We start from the raw sequence: 26,460 nt of genomic DNA, 5'->3' as shown, positions 1-26,460 counted from the left end.
ATCAAGCCCCCTGTGATGGTGCAGGTGTCACTGGTGGTTGGAGCAACTGAACTTGTGTTTGGAGTTAATGTGGTTGTTGTTACATCATTACACAAACTGGAGTTACAACAAGTCAACCCAGGAGCAAAAGTCACATTCTGGACGAACGCAGCCAGGCTGTTGTTGGTGGCCGTCTCACACAGGTTGTCAGACACGCATCCAAAGCTCGGAAAGGTTAACGAGCTGACCAGCACTGGAAAAGAAAATCATTGTCACTGGATAAACTACGGCTGGTGCTAAGCAATTACAAGTCAGAATCAGAATTTCAGGAAGAAACACCCAATTTGTGAGCTTGCTACAAAGAAGAAAAAATAATAAGTGAATTTGTAAAAACATGGAAATAAAATCTACAAATCGAGCCTGACATTTTGGTGCAATTAGAGACTCTGTAGTCAATTTCAGCAGCCACAAGAAGACAATTCCTAAATCAGCCTATTAGCACCTTAAGCAGAGAGCAAAAACGAAAGAATTACTGACAAAACAAGATGCAAAACAAACGAACAAAAACCATCTGTCCATCCATTTATTTTAGGAGGTCAGAGTCCTGTAATGGTGTCTTTACAGGTTACAGGCTGCTGCCAAAGTCCTGACCAACACCAAGAACATATTATTGGTACTGACTTCCTGTGTGTCACAGATGAGACTTTCAAACCCTGCTACTAGTCTATGGACCACAGAATGGTCTGCTACTAGTCTATGGACCACAGAATGGTCTGCTACTTGTCTATGGACCACAGAATGGTCTGCTACTAGTCTTTGGACCACAGAATGGTCTGCTACTAGTCTATGGACCACAGAATGGTCTGCTACTAGTCTATGGACCACAGAATGGTCTGCTACTAGTCTATGGACCACAGAATGGTCTGCTCCTGGTCTTTGGACCACAGAATGGTCTGCTCCTGGTCTTTGGACCACAGAATGGGATGGAACATTTTGCTGCTGTACTGCAGCTGTATCATTGTCTGTATGATTGGCATCATAAAGGAAGTACTGTTACCATTATGCCCTTGTTCAATTTTGTATATTGGTTAGTTAGTCCTTAACTCATTCACGACTTATTTAACTAAACTGAATATCAATTGAACTCTATCCACATAAAGGGCCAAGCCACACCTTCCTCACATTCCTCAGTAAACTTAAAATCAGTTACCGTATAACTGCATGACATTTAGCTCTGGTGAACAGCAAACAATTCATCAGCTGACCATTGTTGTTGTCCACGCTCATCTGCCTATATATGTCTTCATCCATGAGTTCTTGTCTCAAAGTCTCACCGGTAGCACTGAAGCAGCGGTCCTGTGTTCCCCTGCACTGGACTTGTCCGCTGCATGGAGCGTTGTTACAACATGTGAGGGTGTTATTTCCCTGAATCATAGGAGCTGAAACAGAAGAGAAAGTTATTTATATGAGAAACATAGAACACTGATGAGAAAATACTCTCATTCATACTTACTGGAAAAGTTTCCAGAGTTGCAGCGAGTCGTGTTGCAGCACTCGACATTCAAGTCTAGACTGAGGACACCAAGGCTAAAAGAGAAGTTCCGAGAGCCTAAGACTGGGCATAGGAAGGACGGTGCACATCCCTTCAAGTTCGTCACTGTTGAGTTCACACCTCTCATGACTACAAAACCAAAGGAGAGTTAAATACTGTTGGTGGAAAGCAGACAAACGTTCAGAATTCAGAGAAGCGTTGTAATAAAGAGATAATGACTGTTATTGGAGGCTGTGAAACACATCGTCTCTGAAGAACAATTCACGGGCTGCGTGGTGAGACATGTAGTACTATTGCAGACTTCACACTGTAAAGCTCCAGCTGCAGCAAAGAGAACAACATGACCGACAATCAGCTGATGGATTCAGATTACTGGTAATCAACTGATCAATACAGATGAATGAATCAGGCTTCAAAGAGGAGTTGTGTTTACCTGATCCGGAGAGAGTCCAGGTGAGAGCCAGAGAAAGGATCAGCTTCATCATGATGAACAGGTAACGACTGGATATAGCGATGCTTGATCTCACCTGCACTTTACAGTACAGGTGTTGAGTACAGACAGACTAATACCTGAAAGCTGGAGGGCGTTCCCAGGGTAACCAATCAGAAACTGAAGCTATTATAACCACAGCATTCCAATTTAAACTCCACGTTTGATCAAACATAAAGGAACAGATAATGCAGTATAACTAGGTAATGCGAACTGTGCCTGGTGGTCTGTTGGGTTTAGATTTCTGTGAATAAATGTATCACCTGGTTGAGCGAAGCTGGCAAGAATCACTACAGACACTAATGTGAACACAGCTGGTATGAGAGCATGAGAGTCTTCATCTACGAGTTGTTGTCTCATAAAGTCTCACCGGTAGCATTGAAGTCCTGTATTACCCTGGACTTGTCCGCTGCATCGAGGGTCGTTACAACATGCGGGGTTTTTAAACAACAAAGTCAGGATGGCGGAACACAGGACAAATTAACATACCGAACATAAGACCATGACAGGAAGCCAGCGAGAAAAGATGGGACTTCAGTTGAGACTAGAAAGACTGGACTGTTTAAGCAGTTTGTAACTACAGAGGTAACGTGGTCTATAAATTTAATGCAGCCGTTGCAAAGGCTCGTTCACCTGTGGTTCTGTCATTCTGCGAACACCCACAGCTACTGATAGGTCACTAAGGTAGACTGATACACATCAAGGTATTGATACTTTTGAAATCAAAAATAATTAAATTCACTTTAACATTTGTATTCCTTTATTTTTTAGTCACATTTCTGAACATATTTTGACTGACTCTCCTGTTGACTTCTCTTTAGATGTTGATGAGTCAAATTTGTTGTGCGTCAATACTTCGTTTCTGGATTATCTGGTTAGTCAGAAACTCTGCTTTTATAGGCTACAGTTTACTTCGTTCTATTTGTAAGTTTGACATGCCAAAAATAATTTTAGTTGACGTCACGGGAGTATTCATTGACTCAGTATCTCAAGCAAAGTGCTTTACAAGCTGTGAGGAAAAATACATAAAACTAAGAAGAAAAAAACAGAATCAAATGGACTTGCTTAAGTTTGGTTGAAGACCTGAATGACTGAGAACCTACACAGACAGAAAAATGGATTTAACAACTGGGCACAAAGAAAAATCTAAATGTGAAAGCATTGTGTCTGAGATGAACTCAACTTGAAAGCCAGCGAGAAAAGATGGGACTTAAGTTGTGACTTGAAAGACTCGACTGTCCAAGCAGTTTGTAATGACAGCGGTAATGTGATCCATAAATCTGTTGCAGGTGTTGCAATGGCTCGTATATCTGTGGTTCTGTCATAGCCTGGGCACACCCGGTGCCATCGATATATATTGCCAGAGAAGGCCTTTCATTGGAATGGAATGCTTTTATTGTCATTGTCATAGCAACAACGAAACATGTTTGATGAGTGAGCACACAGACAGAGCAGTTCTTTCAGCAGAACGATATGCAGTGCTACATCACCACCTAGCGGTGTGATTGGTTACTGCCTTACAAATACAATAAAATACAATATTTTGTGACTCTCCGCGTGTTAACAGAAATACCCTCGAGTACCAGGCATGACACGTGTGTCTTAGTTTGCCAACCCCTGCCGTATAGTCTCCACAACTTTGTATGTCTCCCTTCTTCTTGAAAATCGGCACCAGAACACTTCTGCTCCATTCCTCTGTCATCTTTCCCCCTCTAGGATTGTATTAAACAACCTTGTTAAAAACTCTACAGCTACCTCTCCTAGACACTTCCATACCTCTACAGGTATGTCATCCGGGCCAACTGCCTCACCATTCTTCAACCTCTTCATTGCCTTTCTAACTTTGCTAATCTTTGTCACTTCCTGATGCACAACAGGTGCCTCTACTCCCCTTTGTTGAGGCAGAAGTACTACCCACTCCCCTGATTTTAATACAAATAAATCTACTACTGTACTTTCGGCTTGTCCCGTGAGGGGTCGTTACAGCAACCCAACCTTCTCCACTTCACCCTGTCCTTTGCATCGTCCTCCCCAACACCAGCCACTCTCATGTCCTCCCTCACTTCGTCCATGTATCTTCTCCTGGGTCGACCTCTAGTCCTGTTCCCTGGCAGTTCCATCCTCGGCATCCTTTTACCGATATAGTCCCCGTCTCTCCTCTGGACGAAACCATCAAAATCTGGTCTCTCTGACCTTGTCTACAAAATGTCTAACCTTCACTGTCCCATTTCTAATACTAGCAACCTGGTCACTCCCAAGGAGAACCTCAGCATCTTTATCTCAGCCACTTCTAGCTCCACCTCCTGTCTTTTCCTGAGCCACTGTCTCCGAGCAGTACATCATGGCTGTCCTCCTCACCACTGTCTTGTAGACCTGTCCCTTCGTCCTATCACAGAGCACACCTGGTACTTTCCTCCGCCCGTTCCAGCCTGCCTGCACACGATTCTTCACCTCATTTCCACATTCTCTCCATCACTCTGCACTGTTGACCCAAGGTACCTGACGTCCTCTACCTTCTTTACGTCTATTCCTTGTAGTAACTTCACTGTCCCCCCTGGGACCTTCTCATCTACACACATGTACTCTGTTTTACTCCTGCTCACCTTCATTCCTCTTTCTAGAGCAGACCTCCACTTCTCTAGATTCTCCTCTACCTGGATGGATGGATCGACAGACTGAAGATGGAGATGATAGCTGGATGGATATATTTTTGTTTTCAGACCTTGTCAGTTGTCCAATTTCCTCTTTTATGTTTCTAACATTGCCATCTCACTTACCGGTACTTTACAATGATTTCCTTTTGATTAGACCTCATTCATGTATTCAGAACAAAATTCAAGTGAATATTTTATCCAGTCTCGTGTAGAAATATCTTTGTCATACTGTTATTTTCATATTGACTTCATATGTATGTGTTGTTGTATTGAGGCTGCAGGTTCAGACCATGGTGACTTCAATGGTGGGCGTTACCATGGTGACCGACCTCTGATAAACAACTGTCAGAGTATTTTGTTTTGACGATTATTTTTGCGTGATTCAAGTTTTGGGGTGGTGGCTTCGGTGAAGTTGTGTGCTTTCTGAGTGCTAGCTGATTGTAAGTGTGTGATTTTAAGATATACAAATGTTTAATTCTTATTGATTACTGTAAATGTGTGATGGTGGATACACGTGAGGACCTGCTGGTCAGGATCCTTCTGGTTCTACAAGAGCCAAAAGAGTCCGACCAGCAGAGGAATCAAGCCCCCTGTGATGGTGCAGGCGTCACTGGTGGTTGGAGCAACTGAACTTGTGATCGTTGCAGTAGTTGTGTTTGGAGTTAAGGTGGTTGTTGTTGTGTTTGGAGTTATGGTGGTGGTTGTTGTGGTTGCATCATTACACAAACTGGAGTTACAACAAGTCGATCCAGGAGCAAAAGTCACATCCTGGCCGAACGCAGCCAGGCTGTCGTTGGTGGCCGTCTCACACAGGTTGTCAGACACGCATCCAAAGCTCGGAAAGGTTGACGAGCCGACCAGCACTGGAAAAGAAAATCATTGCCCTTGTTCAATTTTGTATATTGGTTAGTTAGTCCTTAACTCATTCACGACTTATTTAACTAAACTGAATATCAATTCAACTCTATCCACATAAATGGCCAAGCCACACCTTCCTCACATTCCTCAGTAAACTTAAAATCAGTTACCGTATAACTGCATGACATTTAGCTCTGGTGAACAGCAAACAATTCATCAGCTGACCATTGTTGCTGTCCACGCTCATCTGCCTATATATGTCTTCATCTATGAGTTCTTGTCTCAAAGTCTCACCGGTAGCACTGAAGCAGCGGTCCTGTGTTCCCCTGCACCGGACTTGTCCGCTGCATGGAGCGTTGTTACAACATGTGAGGGTGTTATTTCCCTGAATCATAGGAGCTGAAACAGAAGAGAAAGTTATTTATATGAGAAACATAGAACACTGATGAGAAAATACTCTCATTCATACTTACTGGAAAAGTTTCCAGAGTTGCAGCGAGTCGTGTTGCAGCACTCGACATTCAAGTCTGAACCGAGGACACCAGTGCTAAAAGAGAAGTTCCGAGAGCCTAAGACTGGGCATAGGAAGGACGGTGCACATCCCTTCAAGTTCGTCACTGTTGAGATCACACCTCTCGTGACTACAAAACCAAAGGAGAGTTAAATACTGCTGGTGGAAAGAAGACAAACGTTCAGAATTCAGAGAAGCGTTGTAATAAAGAGATAATGACGGTTATTGGAGGCTGTGAAACACATCGTCTCTGAAGAACAATTCATGGGCTGCGTGGTGAGACATGTAGTACTATTGCAGACTTCACACTGTAAGGCTCCAGCTGCAGCAAAGAGAACAACATGACCGACAATCAGCTGATGGATTCAGATTACTGGTAATCAACTGATCAATACAGATGAATGAATCAGGCTTCAAAGAGGAGTTGTGTTTACCTGATCCGGAGAGAGTCCAGGTGAGAGCCAGAGAAAGGATCAGCTTCATCATGATGAACAGGTAACGACTGGAGATAGCGATGCTTGATCTCACCTGCACTTTACAGTACAGGTGTTGAGTACAGACAGACTAATACCTGAAAGCTGGAGGGCGTTCCCAGGGTAACCAATCAGAAACTCACGTCATGTCACAAACGAACCTTTTTTTTTTTAAGATGACGGTTTACTTTTGCAGGACTGGTTCAAAATCAAACAAAAATAATTGCTTCGTGCTTTCTCGTTTTAAAATCATTTCTGAAAATACTTTTTGTTCTTGTTCTCTACACCTAATATTCAACAATACATCTTCATCTTCAATTAACTTGCTTTATGGAACATGCATGGAACATCTTTTCAGGACAACGGGAGCGAAATGGCAGCGTTCCCATTAATTAGTCTCCATTCCTGGGGGTTTCTTTGCCTCCTTCATTCGTTCTTTCGTAAAGTCTTCATTTAAATAAGATAAGAGAAAGGATAAACGACGCCCTAGATGACAAAGTTCAGTACAATAACGGCCAACGTCCGGAGACGAGTTAAAATATTTAACACGACTCCATAAAGACGGGAACCTTTGTGCCCTGAAACGTCCCATGTTCAGATCCGGGTCGATTGATGCAGTGAAAACCAGCCGAACCAGGTTTGGTGCAACAATCAACATGATTGCTGCGCTTCCAAGTATCATCAGGTGCACTCCCAGACGGTACTCAAACACATCTAGTGTCACTGCCAGAGTACACAGCCACTCTTTTTCTGTGCGGTACTGTCACGCATGTGTATCCAGGAATTATCTCAGTAAACAGACGCCTTGACAAACACCACTGAAAGACGGTCAGGTGATACGTTCAATAACCTCGAGTGAATCAGCCCCATCACCAGTAAAACGCAGAATAATAGCATTAGCCTCAACCCACGGTACTGTAAATTAAACTATTGTTCACTATGATCCTCCGTCACTGTAGTATTTGTCCATTACTGCGTAGATATCGGGTTTTTTATTGATTTCACTTTTGATGGGTTCTAACGGTCGTGTTCTCCCACAGCTTCATCCAGCGCAGACGTTTGTCGGTTTAGCTACAATAAACCGGACATCTCCTTCCAGTCGTACGGGGTACCGGTCGTCACGGTTACACAAGCCGTGACCGCGACGTTTCACCGCCGTCGATGACTCTTTGACCTTTGAGTAACACGCAAACCGAAGCGCGCTAGGCTGGCTTGTCTGAGGAAGCCAACATGCACGCGCGCACGTAGCCCGGAGATGACGTGCAGCGTTCTGCAGGCCACTCTGTCCCCCCAGGTATGGGCATCCAGGTGGGCAGTCGGAGGCCATGTTAACACAGGCAGGGCAAGATGAAATATAAATGTGTATAAATATGTGTCGTTTCATCCGCTTGGTTACTCTGTTCCTCTGCTTCCCCTCCCTCACTCATTTGCCTCCCCGTTGATTACCGTGTGCGTGGCAGCCGAGGGTTTGGCCACGCCCGTCCACGCCCTGCCGGTGTCAGGTGTTCTGTTTTTCGGACGTGTATTTTTGGTGTACAGGTAATCGTCACTTAACAACCTACTTGTTTATCGACGATTCAGAGTTACGACGAACTTTACGAAATATTAACGTACGCGTTTAGCGACGAGGAACTGCTGTTACGAGCGTAATGCACTGGCGGTGGAGTGAGTACGCACATACCTCACAGAAAGGGGAGGAGCCACCTTGACTGATGCACAACAGTGTAGATCCAGTTAGGAGGGGAACGAGCTGCTTGGGGGAGGTCTGCGCTCTCCGAGTGTTTTTGGGGGGAGGGGTTCGTCAATTATTACAGCAAACATTGATTGTGACGCATTTTATTTTTGTGCATCGGGCTTACATTAAAACTATCACACACTAACTTAGTTGATTTAAAATATACTTTATAAACGTAATTACCTCTTTACTATAAGTAAGAGTCACTGACAGGACGGCAGGAAAACTACAACAAACCGGGAAATGAAGGCGTTCTGCACGTGTTAAACTTTACATGTCTGCCCTCTACTGGTCGTCTCCAGAAGCTCCTGGACTTTACCGGCTTATCTTGTTGGATAGGAGAACAAATTAGTTTAGCTTCTAACTTAATGTTTGGATTAAAAACTCCCACAACTGTTTGGTGGCAAAGAAACTGTCCATCAACATGATGGTGAGCGTTTTGGGTGAACCGAAAAGATAAACCTGGAACTGATCCACTTGCTTCTTTTTTCAGAAACTTCTGTTCTAAACATCATCTTTGAATGAAACGGGCCGCAATGCATGCGTTTGTTTTACAGCGCTGCACAGCTGGTTCTGAAAGATACGGTAACTATGACGACAGGGAGACAAACAAAAAGCGGCCGATGAGGGGCGGGGAGCTGAAGCGGATTATCCTCAGTGGGGCTCACAGACCTCTGTCAGCGGAGCCTCCTTTCTGGACCTCTGACACCAGGTCGTGGAGCCTCTCTGACAGCGCCACCTGCTGGGACACAGTGAGGTTGGGAGCGCCGGCTTCTGTGTGAACGTCTGAGCCGTTGCTATGTCGATGCAGGAAGGAGTCTCACCGTGTAAGAGTCTGGCTTGTCCAGTCTCTTGTGTCCAGGGCTCAGAGTCTGGAGGGACGTCCGCACCTTCGCTCGGCTCTCTGCAGCGCTGCTCAGAGGGGATGTGATCTAGAGGGAGGGGGACACGTGTTCACAGACCTTCAGCGGCGGTGTCGGTTTTGAAAGCTCTGTTTCGTGTTACTTTGGTGGCTTTTGATACGTCTCCTGGCTTTCCATTGCCATGGAGACAACCGGATGAAACGACTGCGCCGAGCAAACAAACTTTTGGTCTCACAGGTCAGAGGATTGCGACCCCCAAAAAGCAAACAACCTCATTCTGCAGTCTCCGTGTGAGGCTCTCTCTTGGAGCCTACCCTCACCTGTCCATTGATGAACACTTCCTGGTGCAAACAGGCGACCTGAGCCGGGGTGACCGTGACCACGGAGTCCTTTCTGCTCAGGGGGTAACAGGTCCGAGAGACCCCCGCCTCTGGAGGGGACTCCGCCGCAAGACACACCAGATCCAGAAAGGGATGTCCTGCAAGGGGGGGGGGGGGTGCTTTAGTTCCGAGCCTCATGTACGATGGGAAGCTTTACTGAAACATGGACATCGGGAATGTGCCAGAAGAAGGCGGAGCCGGGGGGGGGGGGCGTGAAGCCGAATCGTTACCCTCGGCGTCCATCAGCCTGTAAACGGCTTTGCTCCCGGGGACGGTGCTCTTTTCTGGGTCCTCGCAGATCTTCATTCTCGGACTCCCCTTCACCTCCACCAGCTGATGCACAAAAACCGCAACGGTCCAAATGGAAGCAGAAGACGTTGGCACGACGAGGAAGGAGCGCTTCATTTGTTACCTTGTACACGCAGCCCAGCGACGGTTGCTTCGAGCAGGTGACCAGGTGCGTCCCGATGCCGAGCGAGTCGATCTCATTCTCCTGAAACGATGACCAACGGAACATCAGAGACACGTACGAGACCTCCTGGTCCGACGGGACGCTCACCTTCTCGTTTAGCTCCGCTAAGCTCTGCTCATCGATGTCATTGGACGCGACGATGACCAGCGAATCGAAGGCAGCGACCGAGAAACTGGAGGCGGAGCCAAAGGAAACGTTCAGCAAGCGGCCTAACAGGTGTCGCGGCGGCCGCGCTCAGAGACTCGCTCACCGCTCGCTGCAGAGTCTGAAGGCACGGCGGACATCCACCGACTGCCTACACAAGTCGCCGCTGTCCAGGCGGATCCCCAGCGGCTTGTAGCCCAGGTCGCACAGAGCCAAGGCCACGGCGCAGAAGTTCAACAGGCCGCTGCTGCAATCACAACGGCAGCGAGAAGGCGGGATCAGCAGCCCGGTCGCCCGATGGAGGACAGCGTCCCAGACGCAGCGGCGGGACAGCAGCAGGGCGAGGGGCGTGTTCATTTAGCGCGTACCTGGGCGTGTTTGCAACGAGTTCAGGGATGGAGCAACGCCACCTTAGATGATCGGGGGGGACAGGAGAACTACTGCGACTTAAATAAAAGCAGCGCCTCCCAAACGAGCACCGATTTAAACGCACGCAGTTAGCTCGTTACCGGCTAACGCTGTAGCTGTCAATCACAGGGAGGAAGTTCGTCGGGTAGGCGATGGCGTAGGACAGAAAGGCGGCCAACTCGCCCTCACGGATGTCCCCAGGCTCCGCCCCCAGAAGCTCAGACACGCGGCTCAACCAGCCCTTCGCCGGCCCGATGAGGTCGACCGGCTCGCCGTCGCCGTTCCGCGGCACCAGCGTCTGCGTGGGAACACAAAACCAGGATGGATAGTTCGGACCTTTGGAGTTCATATTTTACAAGATTTATTTTTTAAAGCCTCCATTATAAGTAAACGGGAAAATCCAGATGTTTTTGTATCCAGACGGGAATCCGGATCGCTTTATGGGATCTAAGTTAGACCAAGACCCGTCTTCAGGTTTTTATTCATCCAGATCCGTCCAGCGGCAACGATGACGGAGGAAAGAATTCATTCTCACGTGTGGCTGGACCTCCTCCAGAGAGCTAAAGGAAGTGATGTAAGAGTGGGCCATGGTTCCTGTGACGGGAATGCCAAACAGGAAGCCAGCCCGGACGTTACTGGTGAGGTCGAACCCTGGGAAGCAGAACTCTTTCAAACGTCGTGCGTCTGGAAGTCCCCGGATCGCTAACCGGACCTTAAACTGCACGCCATTCACCTCCGATGTATGTGTACCGGGAGGCGGTGAGGCCCCCATCCGGACCCTGAGCCCTCCTGAGGCCCATCTCCAGCAGCTTCCTCCCGGGCCCGGCCGCCAGCCGGAAGCGAGCGGCGTTGGTGCACACCAGGCTGCCGGCACAGAGGACGCCGGTCAGTCTGGACTCCGTGGTTGGGTTTACGTCCCATTTCTACCGTTACCTGGCATAGTTGACCAGACACAGCAGGCTGGTCTCCAGGAGTTGGACCACGGCCAGCGGACCCGTGACTTCCATCAGAGGCACCTGCAGATGTTTTCAACGTGCGGTTACTCGCTGTGATCCTGTGTGTGAACTTTGACCTGCAGCTCACCCTGGCGAAGACCACGGTGCCGTCGGGGACAGAGTGGAGCTTGACGGCGGAGCAGTCCAGGTCTCGCAGGAAGTGGAAGAAGGCCGGGTCGGTGGAGGGGGGCAGCACGGAACGCAGGAACTCCACATCTGGACATAAAAGCCACAACGGAACGGAGTCGGGACGACCGGCAACGGGGCCCCCCCTCATCTTAGAGGACATGTCCTCCATGTGTCCCCCCCCCCCCGACATGTAGGGTAGGGGGACACATGAATAATATATTTGACTAATTTCCAGAGAAATCAAACTAAATGTGTGTAATAATGAAGACGCGTATGAAATGTCTCCGTCCCAGTTTCATCCAATCAGAACGGTGGAATGTTAATCTGTCGATCCTGGAGTTCTCGCATCATTTGGGGAATTGCCTGTTTTTACTTAAAAGAACCAAATGTCATGGGCGTTGTCCTGGCAACAGCCCAAACCAACAAGTCCTAAACACAAACTTTACGGTACTGGGACTGGGATAGGAACCAAAACGGCTGCGTGGCGCATGACGCACGACGCGTGGCGCATGAACCTGCGCGACTTGCCTTCGTCCGTGAACCGGAAGCTGCGCAGGAACACCAGACAGTCGTGCAGTCCCGCGAACACCGTGAACCCGCCGTGGAACGGGTTGTCCCTGAAGAAGAGCTCGAACACGGCGGCCTCCCGGTGACGCGCGGCCCGCCAGTACGCGTAGGCCATGGTGAACTGGTACAGGTCCGTTAGGAGCGGCGTGGCGCGGGCGCGGAGGTGCCGCTCCATGACCCCGCGGGACGGGGACGGGGACGGGGACGGGGACGCCATGTCGCTGTCGGTGGAACAGAAACAGAAACCATGGCGGGAGGGGTCGACTCCTCCCACAAACACGCAGGGGAAATGACTATTGGACGAGCAGAACCCATGGGCGTGGCTAGACTAAGTCCACCGGGGCACCGGTCCCGGTTTGACCGGTCGGTTCCGCTGCTGTGTTTACACTGAGACCTGAAAGTACTGTCAACAAATACATCAATATCATAAAAGGACCTGATAAAACATCCATTCAAGTTAATATTCATATTAGTACAGCCCGACAGGTTGTGTGTTCACATCCCACACAGATCTACCAATAAGCGAGACTGAAGGCAGGAAGTGTTTATTCAACAACTCGCTCTGTGTGGACGGGACGGGGAACTTTGAGCCTAAAGTTGTGTCGCTTTGAATGAAATTTAATTAATTAATTTAAATTAAATCAACGAATCCAGCAGCAAATATAGAAAAACAAAAAACAAAACTCATGCCTCTTCACCAATATTTGATTCGTGTCGAAGTTTGAAAGCCAATCAGATCTTAGAGCTGATTCCAGAGGGGGCGTACGTTGAGTTTGTCGCCATCTTGTGGTCGGTTTGAGTCACTGCAGGGACACTTAGCAAGCTGAACAGTTTCATAACCGACTGCTCCTCAACCCGGTTCTGGCCATTAGCCCGGTTCTGGCCGTTAGCCCGGTTCTGGCCGTTAGCCCGGTTCTGGCCGTTAGCCCGGTTCTGGCCGTTAGCCCGGTTCTGGCCGTTAGCCCGGTTCTGGAGCGTTAGCCCGGTTCTGGCCGTTAGCCCGGTTCTGGCCGTTAGCCCGGTTCTGGAGCGTTAGCCCGGTTCTGGCCGTTAGCCCGGTTCTGGTCGTTAGCCCGGTTCTCCTTGGTGCTCTCTGCCCCGATCCCCAGCTGCGAGCAACCCTTCTAGCTCATTGGTCAGTTGATGTGTATGTCCCGCCCAGAGAAAGTGTGTCGGCTGTCCTGATTGGGCTTCATCGCGTGTATAAACGAAGGACGGGCTGAGCTCGATGGCCAGAGCCGACCGGACCAGGCCCACACCCCCCCCACGGTCCAGGCAAGGGTGGTAAAGCCGCCCGCTGAAGGGATGCATGTAGAGCGCCTCGGGACGGAACGGGACGGACAGCTCCTCCGCCCCGCCGCAGTAGGACAGCTTCTCCCGGTCTCCCAGGTGTCCCGGCGGATTCCGGAGCAGGTGGGTGAAGACCACGGGACGGTCATCACAACGCAGGAAGTTCCTCTCCCTGCCGCAGAGGGACAGGAAGGGGAAGTCCTCCTCGTAACGGCCGCTCCGATTCGACCGTAGCCGACTGAAGAAGAAGACCAGGAACGGTTTGTCTGGTAATAAAGAATAAAAAAACAAAACAAACATGCAACATTTTGTAAAAGCAACTAATGAGTCGTTGTGTCCCGCTTGTTTCTTAAAAAATGTGAGGAACCAGTTTGTTGTCTGGAAGGAGCACCTTTAGCTACCTTTGCACCTTTATTGCACCGAATCTGTGTCTGTACAAACTGACATTTAAAGCAGCTAGCTAGTAGCTAGCAGACAGGCAGGCAGCTAGCAGACGAGGTGAGACTAGAGCCCAAAACGGTTCTGGTGCAGATCTACCACCAGAACACCTGTGAAGGTGAAGGTGTTCTGGTGGCTGCAGGTGTGTTTACCTTTGAAGCAGGTGACAAAGTTCTTCATCTTAGTGTCATCGAGGAAAAGCTGAAAGTCACAGCAACGTCATGTTAGCAGCGGATTGCAACGGGGTGCGACATAATTGTACCGCGTGACGTCATACCTGTCCTTGGTGGTCTACGTAGTAGAAGTACTCCCGGATACGTGGTTCGGGGCTTTGGCCCTGAATGTATGCGGCGGCGGTGGTTCTGGAAGCGGTGTAGCCGGCACGCAAGCGGCGCGGGGCGGACACGCGACTCCAGCGGAGCGCCGCGGCCCGGAGGACAAACATGGCCGACCGGAAGGACGCAGCGCGGAGACGCTTCACGACAAACACGGAGGACGCCTGCCGCGCTGTTAGCAGACTGTTCGTAGGGGGAATCGAACTATGGTTTGGCCTCCATGTTTGTTTACAACAGCGCGACGGAGAACAACAGCGGAAGGACTTGGAGGCGAGAGCGGCGGCGCTTTCCGCTGACTGAGGCCCTCTAGTGGACGCCAGAGGACACTGCAACAACAAAGCAAAATACAGGATGACGAAACCCCAAAACGTTTGGGTTTTTACGTTTTTAGACAGGTTTTCAGTTAAAACGTTAAATGTTAAAACGCAGCATATCTCACAATGTTGAGGAAAGTCAAAAAGCGATCCGAAAACCACATCGGTACCGGATTATTTTACGAGTTTAATCAGCACAAGATCAAAACAATCTGACGTGGAAATCCAATGACAATAAAACGTGATTTGAACGAGCACCTTCCTGCAAAAATGGAACGTGTGAAAGTTATTAGGTTTAACACATAAATAAAGCCTTTTTCTCTGACGCGGTCCGGCTGCGTCACACAAAGCGTCTTCATCATGCCTCATAAATCACTTTTGGAATTTCATTTCCATCCAAATAAACGTCATGAGCGGCGCTCGGCGTGGAATGTTCACGTCCCGCCCCTTTCTGCCTCGGATTGGCCCGCCTGAGATTGCTTTAAATGTTCTGACCAATCAGTGTCCCGTAAAGGCTGAACTTTACAGGCCCGAAATAAACAACCAACCACGGGCAGAGTAGGTCCCCTTACCTGCGCCCTCCGCGCTCTTCCTCCCGTTGCTCCTCCTCCTCAGGTGCGGCGGAGTTGTTTCTACCTGGACTCAGGATTTAATAATGGCGGAATAGTTGGACTTCGACGCATTTTCACGGTGAGCACAACTTTGATGGTGAAAAGTCGAATTAAATCTGCGCAGTCCGCGAAACGAACTTGAAAGGAGCGTCTGACGTAACAGGAAGCTCCTCCTCTTCCTTGAACGTGAGCTTTGAGGCAGGCGTTTAAATGATATACCTTCAGGTTTTAATGAATACAATCGCGATAATAGCAAACGGCGCGCGATGACGTCAGCAGCTTCGTGCACAGCTGACGTTCACCGGAACTGCTTTGCTGTAGTTTAAACGTGATGTTTGTGTCCAGAAGTTCTGGTTCTGATCGGGAGGTATGAGCCAGCCGCCCCGCGCAAACCGGGGGCACCGGGAGAGAAACGGAGCGCACCGGGACGCCAACGATGACAGGTGCGTCAGGGACGGCGCTCGTCACGTGGGGTGGGACTCTTTAAATATCCGGTGAAAACGTTCCCCCAGGTCCTCCTCCCGGCCCCCCTACTACCCCGGAGGAGACCCGCCCCCGCGGGACGTCCCGCGAGTGGAGCACCGCCAGTCCTCCTGCAGCAACATCTGCTCCAGAAGAGGTGAGTCCGGACGAATCGGAGCTCCTCTGGTTTCAGCCCCGCCCACTGGGACACTGGGCGGAGCCAGTAGCAGAACCGGTTCTACGGCTTCTCGCTTTCTCTCCTCAGGAATCGTGCTCATCTGCTCCGCGCTCACCAACGCGCTGGTCCTGATCTGCCTGGTCTCCGCCCACGTGGTGACGTCAGGCCTGTCGTCCGCCGGCGGCTTCGGCGGCTTCGACATCAACTCCAACCTGAACCTGGAGGGGGCGGAGCTGCAGGAGGCCCGCGAGCTGGACGCGCAGTACAGCCAGCTGCGCGCGCCGGGGGTGTACGGGGGCGTGGCCTTCAGCCTGACCCTCGGCGTCCTCTCGCTGCTGTTCGTGGTCGCCGGGAACAAGCCCCCCCACCTGATGTCCCGCAGGCTCCTGTTCGGCGCGCTGGCGTTCCAGGCGGCGGGCGCGGTGGCCTACGTGGTCGCCGTGGGGCTCTACCTGCACTTCATCATCGGCGTGAACGCCACGGACGTGTGCGCGCGGCGCGCGAGGCTGTACGCGCGGAGGGGCCACACCTGGATGAACTGCGACGTGGGCGGGGCGGACGCCGGCGTGGCTCTGTTCGGGCTCATCACGGCCATCCTGTACGCCGCCGGGACGGTGCTGACGGTCCAGACGGTCCGGGGGGTGGGGCGCTACCTGAAGGAGCGGAGCCGGCGGGAGGCGGAGCGCCACCGGGACCGGGACCGGGACCGGGACCGAGGCCGCCCTGCGAGGGCTGACACCACCTCCGTGTGAGGGGAGGGGCTGGTCACCATGGAAACCTGCTGCATCAGGTCCACTTTGAGGAAAATGAAATGATTAGTGGGCGGAGGAACAAACACAACCCTGAGACGTCACGCTGCCTGCCGGAGCCCCGCCCCCTCACGGAGCCCCGCCCCCTCCCGAACAGAACCCGGTTCTCCAGCTGTGGTCCAACGTTTTAACTGATTAAAAGTCTTTTATATGAAATTAAACTTCTGAATGTGATTCCATTCAAGATGCTTGTTTATGGCATGTGGGTGGGGGGGTCTGGTCCCCCCCCCCACAAACACACACACGCTTCTAGCTGAATAATCCTACGGGCCTTAAATGCAACATGTCTGGATCCAGGCCAGAAACACAGAATGAGCAGCCCCTCAGACCCAGGTCAGGTTTTAAAGGGGGGGGGGGGGGGGTAGTTATTTATACGGTAGCAAACAAACAAACAAGCAGCAGTGATGAAGATCTTTAAAGGATCTCCAGCCTTCGCAGGAACGTGAAGAAGAGACCGGAACCGCCCGGTGACCCGAGAACGTTTATCATGAAAGCAGCTGTTTGTTGTTGGTTCCAAAAAGTCGTCTAAATGTCGACGCAGAACACGTTTACCCCAATCGATCGTGTTTTAGGAGTTAAACTTTGGCTGTGAGCGTCGAATGGCGCCACCTACTGGAATAAAGGCTGTATTACTCGAGCCGTTTCCCACGTCTACAACAAAAACACAATCTATGAAATCAGAATAAACTGCTGGACTTGTGTGGAGGTTTTACTCTAGTTTTATACTTTGTTTGAATTCCACCGCTGTCCGTCCGTGAAACGCTTTGATATAAAACAACAAAGAAACAACAAAGAAACAACAAAGAACACGGTGAATTCTTTGTGTTTACTCCTGCGGGAGTGTCCCAAACGGAGGCGTGTCTTTATCTTTCTCGCGTGGACCAGAGTGGACTGCTGTCGCGTCGCCGTCCAACAGAGGGCAAAGTGCGCCGGGACAGTGGGGGCCTTCATCACGCGTTCTCCTCGCCCCCCCCCCCTCCCTCCGTGGAGTCTCCGCCTCGTTCCCTGCAGCAGCCAGACGCTGCCTTTCACTCCTCAGGCTTCACAGCGCTGGGCTCGCAGCAAAGGTGAGTCTCCTTCCTGCTGTCCACCACGTCTGTCCACCACGTCTCACGTCTGTCCGCCACGTCTCACGTCTGTCCACCACGTCTGTCCACCACGTCTCACGTCTGTCCACCACGTCTCATGTCTGTCCACCACGTCTCACGTCTGTCCGCCACGTCTCACGTCTGTCCCGTAGAGTCGAGTCAATCTGGTTAAAAAGTAAAGCGTGATTGTCCGGTCGCCGTGTGGACCTTCCTGCTCGTGGGACATGTGATTGATGGTGAATCTCAGGGGGGCTGCCAGCCCCCCCCACCCCGAGGAGATTAGCCTGCTGACACATGGAAACGTGTTTTACAGTGTAACTTAACTTGATCACCCCAGGAAACATGTTTTACAGTGTAACTTATGGACTTCAGGGTGTTCAGGAGGAGGAATTGGATCAGGATTTAGAGCTCTAATAGAAAGTTCTCACGGAGAGTAAAACTACACGACACCGCGTTTTGTCGCTCACCTTTGAGTTGTCTGTCGTCTGTAAGTTGTGTTGCGTTTCACCGCCGGCTGGCGACGATGCCCGTCCCGTTTCAGAACGCCTTCCTTCAAAACGCCAACGAGAGACTCGAATTAGATGTGGCGAGTTCAGGCTCAAGGAATTTGTGAAGCAGCTCTCACTGGAGCAACGCGTGTGTGTGTGTGTGTGTGTGTGTGTGTGTGCGTGTGTGTGCGTGTGTGTGGTAAAGTCCCTCACTTCCGTTTGTTTTGGTTCCTGAGGCGACTTCAGATTCTAAATATGTTGAAGAAACACACCAGGAATCCATAATTGGAGAGTAGCAGCTCCAGATTTGTGGCCCAACTGTTTCAGCCAGAAGACCTCAGGACGGAGACGGAGACGGAGACGGAGGACCGGACCAGAGTTTGAGAAGCTCTGAATCAGGGTGGCCGTTATTTCTAGGTGGTGGAAGAGCGACGCCCCCGGACGGTCCAGCAAAGGTCGCTGGCCGAGCCGGGCCCACGCCACCCGGGCCCACGCCACCCGGGCCCACGCCACCCGGGCCCACGCCACCCGGGCCCACGCCACCCGGGTCCACGCCACCCGGGTCCACGCTACCCGGGTCCACGCTACCCGGGCCATCTTCAGATTTTTATTCATCAGGATCCATCCGTCGATGTCCTACGCCCGGTCTCCTCGTGAGATAAATCCAGACTCCCTTGTCTCTCTGTTGAAAAGAACAACTGGACCTTTGTTTACTAGCTATGCTAACACCACTGCTAAGCTATTTACACGACTTATTAAACAGTCATTACTACTATTACTACTACTATTACTACTATTACTATTACTACTACTAGAACTACTGTGCTTTTGGCCTGTCAACATAAATGCCCTCGCGTGCCAGTCGTGGCACATGTGCCTTAGGTTGCCGGCCCCTGGCAGTGCTAAGGCTAAGTCCACTGGGCTGTTCTCTCCCCCCCACCCACGGAAGCTACTGGGTTAGCAAAGAGCTAAGATGACAAGAGCCTGCAGCGAAAGCGAACGTTCTGACGCGGCGGCCATAATAACGCATTTTACACTCCCGTATTTGGCTCATTGTTTACTTCGGCGCGCTAACATCGTATGATTGACAGTAATTACGGCGTCGGCATGTTTCCAGGCCATCTGTAGAAACCCACCCAACCACGACTGGACCCAGAACCCGCGAGTCTTTCCACTCCTGCCGGGTTATTCTCGTCCGCTGGTGAAAACGGTTTTTATCGCTGTTTACTCTGCTGTGGTCACATGGTCAGGGGGAAGGCGAGGTCGGACGCATGCTAACGTGCATTAGCCTCATCCGCATGCTAGCAGGAAGCCCGGGCGATCCAGCCTGTGGAACTCAGGAACTCATCGTTTGGGCCCGCCCCCGCCTTGTTTTAGCCTCGCGTCCCGGCTGCATGGCTCAGAAACGTGCAGCCCCGGCTCACTTCCCTGAACGGCGCCTTTCACCTCCTGCAGGCCGCCCCATGTGACCAGAACCCGCCATGGACGACGCGCAGCAAATGGATTTGACCTACGTCACCGAACGCATCATCGTCGTCTTCTGTCCCGAGGACTGTCTGGAGGACGTCTACCGGCGAAGCCTGCAGGACATTATCGTCATGCTGCGGTCCAAGCATGCGCACAACTGCATGGTGAGTAATCAGATTACATCCGATGGGATCACAGGGCTGCTGCTCATTGGCTGTCCTCGTGTCCTCTCCAGCTCATCAACGTCTCCCAGAGGAGCGAGGCTCTCGCCAGCATGAAGCACGAGGTAACGCTCCGGCGCCCGGCGTGGCGCCCGGCGTGGCGCCCGGCGTGCGTTACAGCACCGCTTTGTTCACCAGGTTCTGGACACCGGTTGGGTGGATCTCCTGGCCCCTAACCTGAACCAGATCTTCGGCGTTTGCACCGTGATGGAGAACTGGCTGGACGCGCACCCGAGGCACGTCCTGGTGCTGCACTGCAGGGTAACCCGCCCCGCCCCGCCCCGCCCTGCCCCGCCCCGCCCCGCCCCGGATAAGAGGACTCTGGGAACTGTGTCCGGTCTGATCCCGTGTCTGTCCTCCACAGGGACGTAAAGACCGGCTCGGCGTCCTGGTGGCTTCTTACATCCACTTCAGCAACATGTCGGCCAGGTAGACAGAAGACGGGGACAGGTCGACGCGAGGCCTTCATCAGGTCCTCCTCGTCCTTCAAGCGTCTGACCTCCCGCCTCTCCCTCAGTGCAGACCTTTCTCTGGACAACTTCGCCATGAGGAAGTTCTACAGCGACAAACTGTCCCCCCTGATGACTCCGTCACAGAAACGGTACCGGCCTGGCCGACTGATGGACATCTGCTGTGACCTTTGACCCCAGGCGGGTCACTAAGCCCTTTGCTATTGACCTCCAGCTCCTGTCTCCGTCCCCTGCAGGTGTGTGTGGACGCTGGGCAGCATGCTGAAGGGCGGCCTGAGGATGAGTCCGTCTCCGTCTTTCCTCCTCTGTATCGTTCTTCACGGTCTTCCCAAACTCAGACCGGATGGAGGTAAAGTCTCACGACGGTCCACATCGGACCCCTTCAGGCGTTTTGTTGCGTTGCAGCATTTGGTCCTCTGCTTCTGGCTCTCCCCAGGATGCCGTCTCTTCCTGCGAGTCTACCAGAGTCTGCACGCCGTTTGCACGTCGGCCGTTTAGTAAGAGACGAGATGAAGGTGAGACGTTTCAGAATAAAACACGGATTCTGATGTTTCGCTTTGAATCCGCACCAGCCACGTGAACGCGAGCCAGACCGGCCGGCTGTACTCGGTGCTCCAGCCGGCTCAGCTGCTGATGGGGGACATCATGGTGAGGGGGACGCGGGGCGTGTCACGACGCACGAGGCGAGACGCTTTGCTGATTAGAGCGCCGTCTTTCTGACTTTAGGTGGTCTGCTATGACAAGAACACCTGCTCAGCCACCCGACAGGTCGTGTTCCGTGTCCAGTTTCACACCGGCCTCGTCCACGGCCACACCCTCACCTTCTTCAAGGCGGACCTGGACTGCGCCAGCGAAGGTATTTATCACGCACGGCCAACGCTCAGGCCTTATCTCCAGCTGATAAACCCTCCAGTCGTCCCGCCCCCCTTCCTCCTCCTCTGTAAACATCGCCTGGTGAACTAACCTTGGAGGCTTTATCAGGTGCGCAGGTGTGCGGGACACGTGGTAGGACGTCCGGCGTTTATCGCCCAGCTGTCTCATTTTGCTGCTCTTCCTCCAGATCCCCGCTTCCCCGAGGACGGAAAAGTGGAGCTGTGTTTTTCTGACGGCCCTGAAACGATAAGAGGTGAACTTTTGAAGCCTTTAGAAATGCAGACTAGACTAGAGAGACTAGAGTGCCCCCTAGGGTGCAAAGGGGAGCAGTGCACTTAGACTCCACGCAGCTGGAGTCCTTTAAATGATCTTGGAGTTCACTGGCGTCTGGGAAGCGTGAAGGAATCTTATTTAGGCTGCAAGAACGCCTCGGGATCCTCCTGGGAGAGCTGGAGGAGGTGCTGGAGGAGGAGCTGGAGGAGGAGCTGGAGGAGGAGCTGGAGGAGGAGCTGGAGGAGGTGCTGGGGAGAGGCAAGTCTGGAGGTCCCTGCAGACCCGGCCCCAGATAAGTGGTGTAGGATGGATGGATGGATGCTGCCGAGATGAAGATGAATGAAAAAGCATTCACCTTCCGCAGTCAGCCAGGTGGGGGCAGTGTTGTGCACCCGGAGGACGGTGCCCAACGGGCCCTCGCCACCCCACCATCACGCTCCTCGCCTCTCAACAGGAAGTAATGTGAGGGGCTATCACAAACACACAATCAGAGACGCAGGAACAGGAAACGGTGCCGTGCCCCGAGGAAAGGTCGCGGCACCGTCACGCGCTAAATCAGATTTACAGTGAGAAGTGGAACCAGCTGACGTTGTTGTTTCTCTGACTCCCGACGAGCAGGCAGGGAGCTGTGGCACAACGGCCACGGCGTCACCGTGGACTACGACACCCTGGACCCCCTGGTGAGACGAGACTCCTATCAGGACGCGCCCCCCCCCGTCTCAGGTGAGTCGGACGCAGAGCATCAGGGTGAACACGTCAGATCAGAGCTCAAACTCAACCCACTCCGAGCTAGGGGCGTGTCTTTCCAGGCCGATGCCCCGCCCCTCTCTCTAGTGCCCGCCCCCGTGTTTACATTCCACTCTCCATATTTGGGCGGCCCAAGGTCCTTCGGTTTCTGTTTCTAACATGCGTGTTGCACAAACTCTCCCACCTGTGTGCATTAACGCCTTCTGGTGAATGATCCACCCCCCTGAGTGGACAGGATGCAGTGGGGGGGGGGGGGGGAGGCAAAGCATGACGGTGGAGGCGGAGATTCAGGGCGGAGCTTAAAGAGAGAGAGAGAGAGAGGAGGGATGTTTGCACCTTAAGAGAAGGAGGCAGGATCGACTCCCTTTCCAATCTGTCACCCCATCCTTCCCCTTCCGTCCTCGTCCTGCCCCCCTCCCAGCTCCGTTTCCTCTTTCTGTGACTCCGGGGGGAGCTTCAGCTCCGCCCGGCGTTCCCATCCTGTTTCCAGTCGGCGGCGGCAGCAGTGAAAGTCGAGCTACGGTAACGCAAGCTGCGCCTTCTTCTGCTTTAATCTGGAGTTCTGCGGTTATTGTGAAGGTTGTGTGTGTGTGTGTGTGTGTGTGTGTGCGTGTGTATGTGTGTGTGTGTGTGCGTGTGTGTGTGTGCGCGTGCGCGTGCGTGTGCGCGTGCGTGTGCGCGTGTGTGTGCGCGTGTGTGTGCGTGCGCGTGTGTGCGCGTGTGCGTGCGTGTGCGTGCGTGCGTGTGTGTGCGTGCGTGTGTGTGCGTGCGCGTGTGTGCGTGCGTGTGTGTGCGTGTGCGTGTGTGTGTGTGCGTGTGTGTGCGTGTGTGTGTGTGTGTGTGTGTGTGTGTGCGTCCACCATGCATGCCCGGTATTTGAGCTGAGACCGTTCTCGTACGGCTCTGGTATGCGCCGGGACGTATTCTTGTCTTATCTGGACTTATCGGAGGAGAACCTTTCGTCCTCGGGGACGCCGCTCAGATCGGGTCTTTCTTCCTGGACTCCTCCCGGGTCGGTTCCGTGACCGCTTCGTGGTTCTTTCAGGACCCCGAGGCGACGCAGGCATCGTGTCTTCTGTCCCAACGCTGACCGCGGTGATCTTGTCTCCACAGCTCCGTCTCACGTCCTGCACCCTGGAAATGGACACGTGAGGAAGAGGAGTAGCGAGGAAGGAGCCTTGTTCCCCCGGACCAGATCTGCCAGCAGTGATTCGGGCCTGTCTGTTGCCTCACAGGGGTGGACCGGACCAGGACAGCAGGCAGGGGCAGCAAGGGGCAGGGGCGCCCGGGCAGGGGAGCTGGTCCCCGGGGTGGACTTTGAGATCATCCAGCCTCTTCTGGAGGTCATGGCGGAGCTCGCCGCCAGCGGAGGGAAGGCCGAGTTGGACGGAGACGAGTCCGGGATCAACGGCGAGGCTTCGTCCAGCGAGAAGGAGACGGACATCCTGGACGATGAGGTTGGAGGCGTGAGGGCCCCCGCTTTAGGAATACCGAGCCGGACCTGCTCCATGTCCTCTGAGACTCAAGCGGAGGACTCCACGTGGTCGTGGGTTCGACGGCAGCAAGCGGCTGACGTCACCGTGGATACGTACCGCCCGAGGCCCCCGCCTCCGGACGCTCCCGACACGCCGACTCGAGGAATCGGCAGCAGGGAGGCAGTCCAGAGAAGACTGGTGGACCGGGACGTCTCCCCAAACGGAGGCGGGGCACACCACGCCCCTCAGCAAGAGGATCTGGAGTCCTTAAACACGGACATCGACGAGTCCATCGAGCAGCTCAACCAGCTGATCTTGGATTTGGACCCCACATTTGTTCCCGTCCCGACCCGCTGTGCCCCCGTCTCCCGATCTGCCTCCCTTCACAGCAATGGGCTCAGCCACAAGGGGGACGGCCATCGGTCAGGTAAGACCCAACAAAATCCTTTCAGGTGAATGACGAAGGTTAGCCTGTTTAAAGTCGACTGGGTCGAGACAGCGCCACCGTGAGGTCCCCCTTCCTGGAGGTAGTTTGTCCGTCTCGGTTAGCGGGATTATAAAAAACTAAACATTAACACCTGGCAGGTTTAGAATTTACCAACTTGGGTATTAAATGGAGTTTACACACGATACACAGCTTTGTTTATGACCAAACACCCGCCGAGCGCCGGCGCCGCCTCTGGCCTCCGCGGCCTGGCGTTGGCTAACGCGCAAAAACGTAGCTAACCTGCAGTGACATCATCACGGACACAAACAGAATAGTGTTTACGTGCATTCAAGAGCGTTTTGCTGTAGCTACATATAGCTGTATGCTAGTTAGCATGCTAGTGTTTGAACATATGCAGCAACCGGTTAGCTTGCTGATAGCGCTAGCGATGAATCCAGCCACTGTGAGCATGCTAACATGCTAAACCTCACAAATCCAACCCGTAGGAATGAATCTGTGCAGCGCTGACCCCTGACCTCTGACCTCTCTCCTGATCTCTCTGCTGCTCATCAGGTTGGAGGCAGCAGAACCAAATCACCGATGTGGTCGACTACGCTGGTTTCCATAGTCCTGGATGGAGAGGGGGCGGTCCCCAGAGCTTCAGAGACCGCCCAGTCTGGAGTCCGCCCTCACCTGCTCAGGTAAACACCTCACCTGATGGCACCTCAGATAAAAGCAAGCAGCATTTCTCAGAGATCGGGTTTACGGGCAAAGCAGGAAGTCGAAGGAGAAGAGAAACACGTTGGGCTGAAAACATCGAGATATTTTTACACTCCAGAACCAGAACCAGAAAAACAGAAGCGCCCACCGTCCCAAGCCAGGTCTCCCAAAACCCAACGGGAAGCAGAGAGAGATTCCCGTAAACGGAACGACCCGCAGCAGGAGCTGACAGCTCGTTGTTTCGCTCCCAGAAGGAGCTCGCATGTCGGTCGCTTATTTATCCGACACAAAAGCAGCTTGGAGAGAGGGAACGATCGGACACGTGGGAGCTCGGCAGGTTCTGTTGGAAGATAAAGGTAGCCTCGCACGAGTCCAGTTCCTGCTGAAGATGGAGAAGGCTTCGGAACGTCGGCTTCGGAACGTCGGCTTCGGAACGTCAGCCTCGGAGTCCTCTTGCAGACGTACGGATGCTAACGTAAGAGCAGCGTTGGCTTCATCCCGTTAACAGAATTGAACCCAAACCAAGCTGATCGATACTCGGCGCTCCCGGTTGCAGGAACGGCGTGGACATGGGAGGCGGAGCCTCCGTGTGACGGACGCGTTGATGTTCCCTCTTTACCTCCGCCCGTCTCTCTTTCTCTCTTTGAGGTTTTCTCCTCTCACTGACTGTTTACACCAAAGCAGGCAGTAGCCATCACAAGACCTTCACGTGCGCGTGTGTGTGTGTGTGTGTGTGCGTGAGTGTGTGTGTGTGTGTGTGCGTGTGTGTGTGATCCCAAGAGACCAGAAAATCATTCCCTTCCTTTCTCTACTTATTTTTAATTCCCAGCGTGGTCCTCTTTACAAAAACAGAAGCGCTGACGACCGGGGCCCCAAGGACTCCCCTGACGTGGCCCCGCCCACTCCAGCCTTCCCAGTGTCTCCGCCCACACCTTATGGTAAGACCTGAGGTCACAGCGGACACACCTGGACGCGTCTGCAGCGTGGAATCTGATTGTTGGTTTCTCTTCGCAGTGAAACACTTCTCAGAGTTGTCCCAGTTCAGGCCTGGGGGGGCGTGGACAGCAGGTACGGCGTCCCGTGTGTGTGTGTGTGTGTGTGTGTGTGTGTGTGCGCGCGTGTGTGTGAACTCGCGCCTCGCCGCAGCAGGATGGGGTTGGAAAATCAGCTGGAATGTCCTCCTGACAAAACACACCACAAACACACATCTGGTTCTCTGCTGCTATTGGCTGGAGAAGTGGGCGGGGCTCCGTTTGGCTCTGTTTGTGGTTGCTTTCCGGTACAAATTGAGAAACTTTGGATTTTGGTAGTTTTAACATCCTGAATGAAAACCATGAAGACGCGGGTTTGTTGCTATGATGTTGCTATGACGATGACGCCCACTTCTATGGAGGGGTGGAGTCTGAGCACTAGCAGGGCGGAGCCAGAAGAAAGAAACGCAAAGGGTCGCCCGGGAGCGGCTTTACCCGGCGACCCGCTTTGGGTACGGCCCCTCCTAGCTGCAGGTTCCTCAGGGGGCGGTCCTTAAAATGACATCATCAGATGTTTAAGGCTTCCTTTGACT

General features: G+C 52.5%; 4 protein-coding genes and 1 long non-coding RNA gene across 5 annotated transcripts in view; 2 read left to right on the top strand and 3 right to left on the bottom strand.

Moving 5' to 3' along the window:
* Positions 1-5,469: 5,469 nt before the first annotated feature.
* On the bottom strand, positions 5,470-6,576 carry LOC137899281 (uncharacterized). The gene is made up of 4 exons (XR_011105640.1): positions 6,479-6,576; positions 6,007-6,366; positions 5,828-5,932; positions 5,470-5,538 (listed from the first exon to the last, which is right to left on the bottom strand). It is a non-coding gene; the product is annotated as an uncharacterized lncRNA (long non-coding RNA).
* A 1,767-nt stretch (positions 6,577-8,343) lies between these two features.
* On the bottom strand, positions 8,344-12,456 carry naprt (nicotinate phosphoribosyltransferase). The gene is made up of 13 exons (XM_068743293.1): positions 12,172-12,456; positions 11,603-11,730; positions 11,453-11,535; positions 11,253-11,383; positions 11,055-11,170; positions 10,621-10,817; positions 10,218-10,358; positions 10,055-10,139; positions 9,908-9,988; positions 9,726-9,828; positions 9,436-9,593; positions 9,077-9,184; positions 8,344-8,991 (listed from the first exon to the last, which is right to left on the bottom strand). Exons 1-13 carry the CDS (start codon positions 12,425-12,427, stop codon positions 8,917-8,919), a joined length of 1,662 nt encoding a protein of 553 aa, XP_068599394.1. The 5' UTR covers positions 12,428-12,456; the 3' UTR covers positions 8,344-8,916.
* Positions 12,457-12,739: 283 nt separating this feature from the next.
* c9h8orf82 (chromosome 9 C8orf82 homolog) lies at positions 12,740-14,894 on the bottom strand. Its single transcript, XM_068743303.1, has 3 exons — positions 14,216-14,894; positions 14,091-14,139; positions 12,740-13,766 (listed from the first exon to the last, which is right to left on the bottom strand). The coding sequence occupies exons 1-3, from the start codon at positions 14,381-14,383 to the stop codon at positions 13,279-13,281; spliced, it is 705 nt and encodes a 234-aa protein (XP_068599404.1). The 5' UTR covers positions 14,384-14,894; the 3' UTR covers positions 12,740-13,278.
* A 314-nt stretch (positions 14,895-15,208) lies between these two features.
* Positions 15,209-16,808, top strand: si:ch211-191a24.4 (uncharacterized protein LOC100150331 homolog). The gene is made up of 4 exons (XM_068743298.1): positions 15,209-15,277; positions 15,544-15,641; positions 15,711-15,817; positions 15,926-16,808. Exons 2-4 carry the CDS (start codon positions 15,568-15,570, stop codon positions 16,588-16,590), a joined length of 846 nt encoding a protein of 281 aa, XP_068599399.1. The 5' UTR covers positions 15,209-15,277; positions 15,544-15,567; the 3' UTR covers positions 16,591-16,808.
* A 2,896-nt stretch (positions 16,809-19,704) lies between these two features.
* LOC137899574 (tensin-3-like) overlaps positions 19,705-26,460 on the top strand; it is a 9,554-nt gene continuing 2,798 nt past the window's right edge. Inside the window, exons 1-15 of the mRNA XM_068743611.1 lie at positions 19,705-19,854; positions 19,926-19,976; positions 20,050-20,172; positions 20,276-20,340; positions 20,429-20,512; positions 20,618-20,730; positions 20,818-20,878; positions 20,954-21,029; positions 21,108-21,237; positions 21,442-21,507; positions 22,146-22,250; positions 23,388-24,176; positions 24,750-24,877; positions 25,726-25,834; positions 25,911-25,964. Of these exons, the coding sequence (XP_068599712.1) occupies positions 19,705-19,854; positions 19,926-19,976; positions 20,050-20,172; positions 20,276-20,340; positions 20,429-20,512; positions 20,618-20,730; positions 20,818-20,878; positions 20,954-21,029; positions 21,108-21,237; positions 21,442-21,507; positions 22,146-22,250; positions 23,388-24,176; positions 24,750-24,877; positions 25,726-25,834; positions 25,911-25,964 (2,104 nt within the window). The remainder of the gene's footprint in view (positions 19,855-19,925; positions 19,977-20,049; positions 20,173-20,275; positions 20,341-20,428; positions 20,513-20,617; positions 20,731-20,817; positions 20,879-20,953; positions 21,030-21,107; positions 21,238-21,441; positions 21,508-22,145; positions 22,251-23,387; positions 24,177-24,749; positions 24,878-25,725; positions 25,835-25,910; positions 25,965-26,460) is intronic.

Source organism: Brachionichthys hirsutus, chromosome 9 (assembly GCF_040956055.1).
Source record: "Brachionichthys hirsutus isolate HB-005 chromosome 9, CSIRO-AGI_Bhir_v1, whole genome shotgun sequence".
Lineage (NCBI taxonomy): Eukaryota > Metazoa > Chordata > Actinopteri > Lophiiformes > Brachionichthyidae > Brachionichthys > Brachionichthys hirsutus.
Note: the sequence above shows the minus strand (reverse complement) of the source record. Positions and strands in the feature narration are given on the sequence as shown.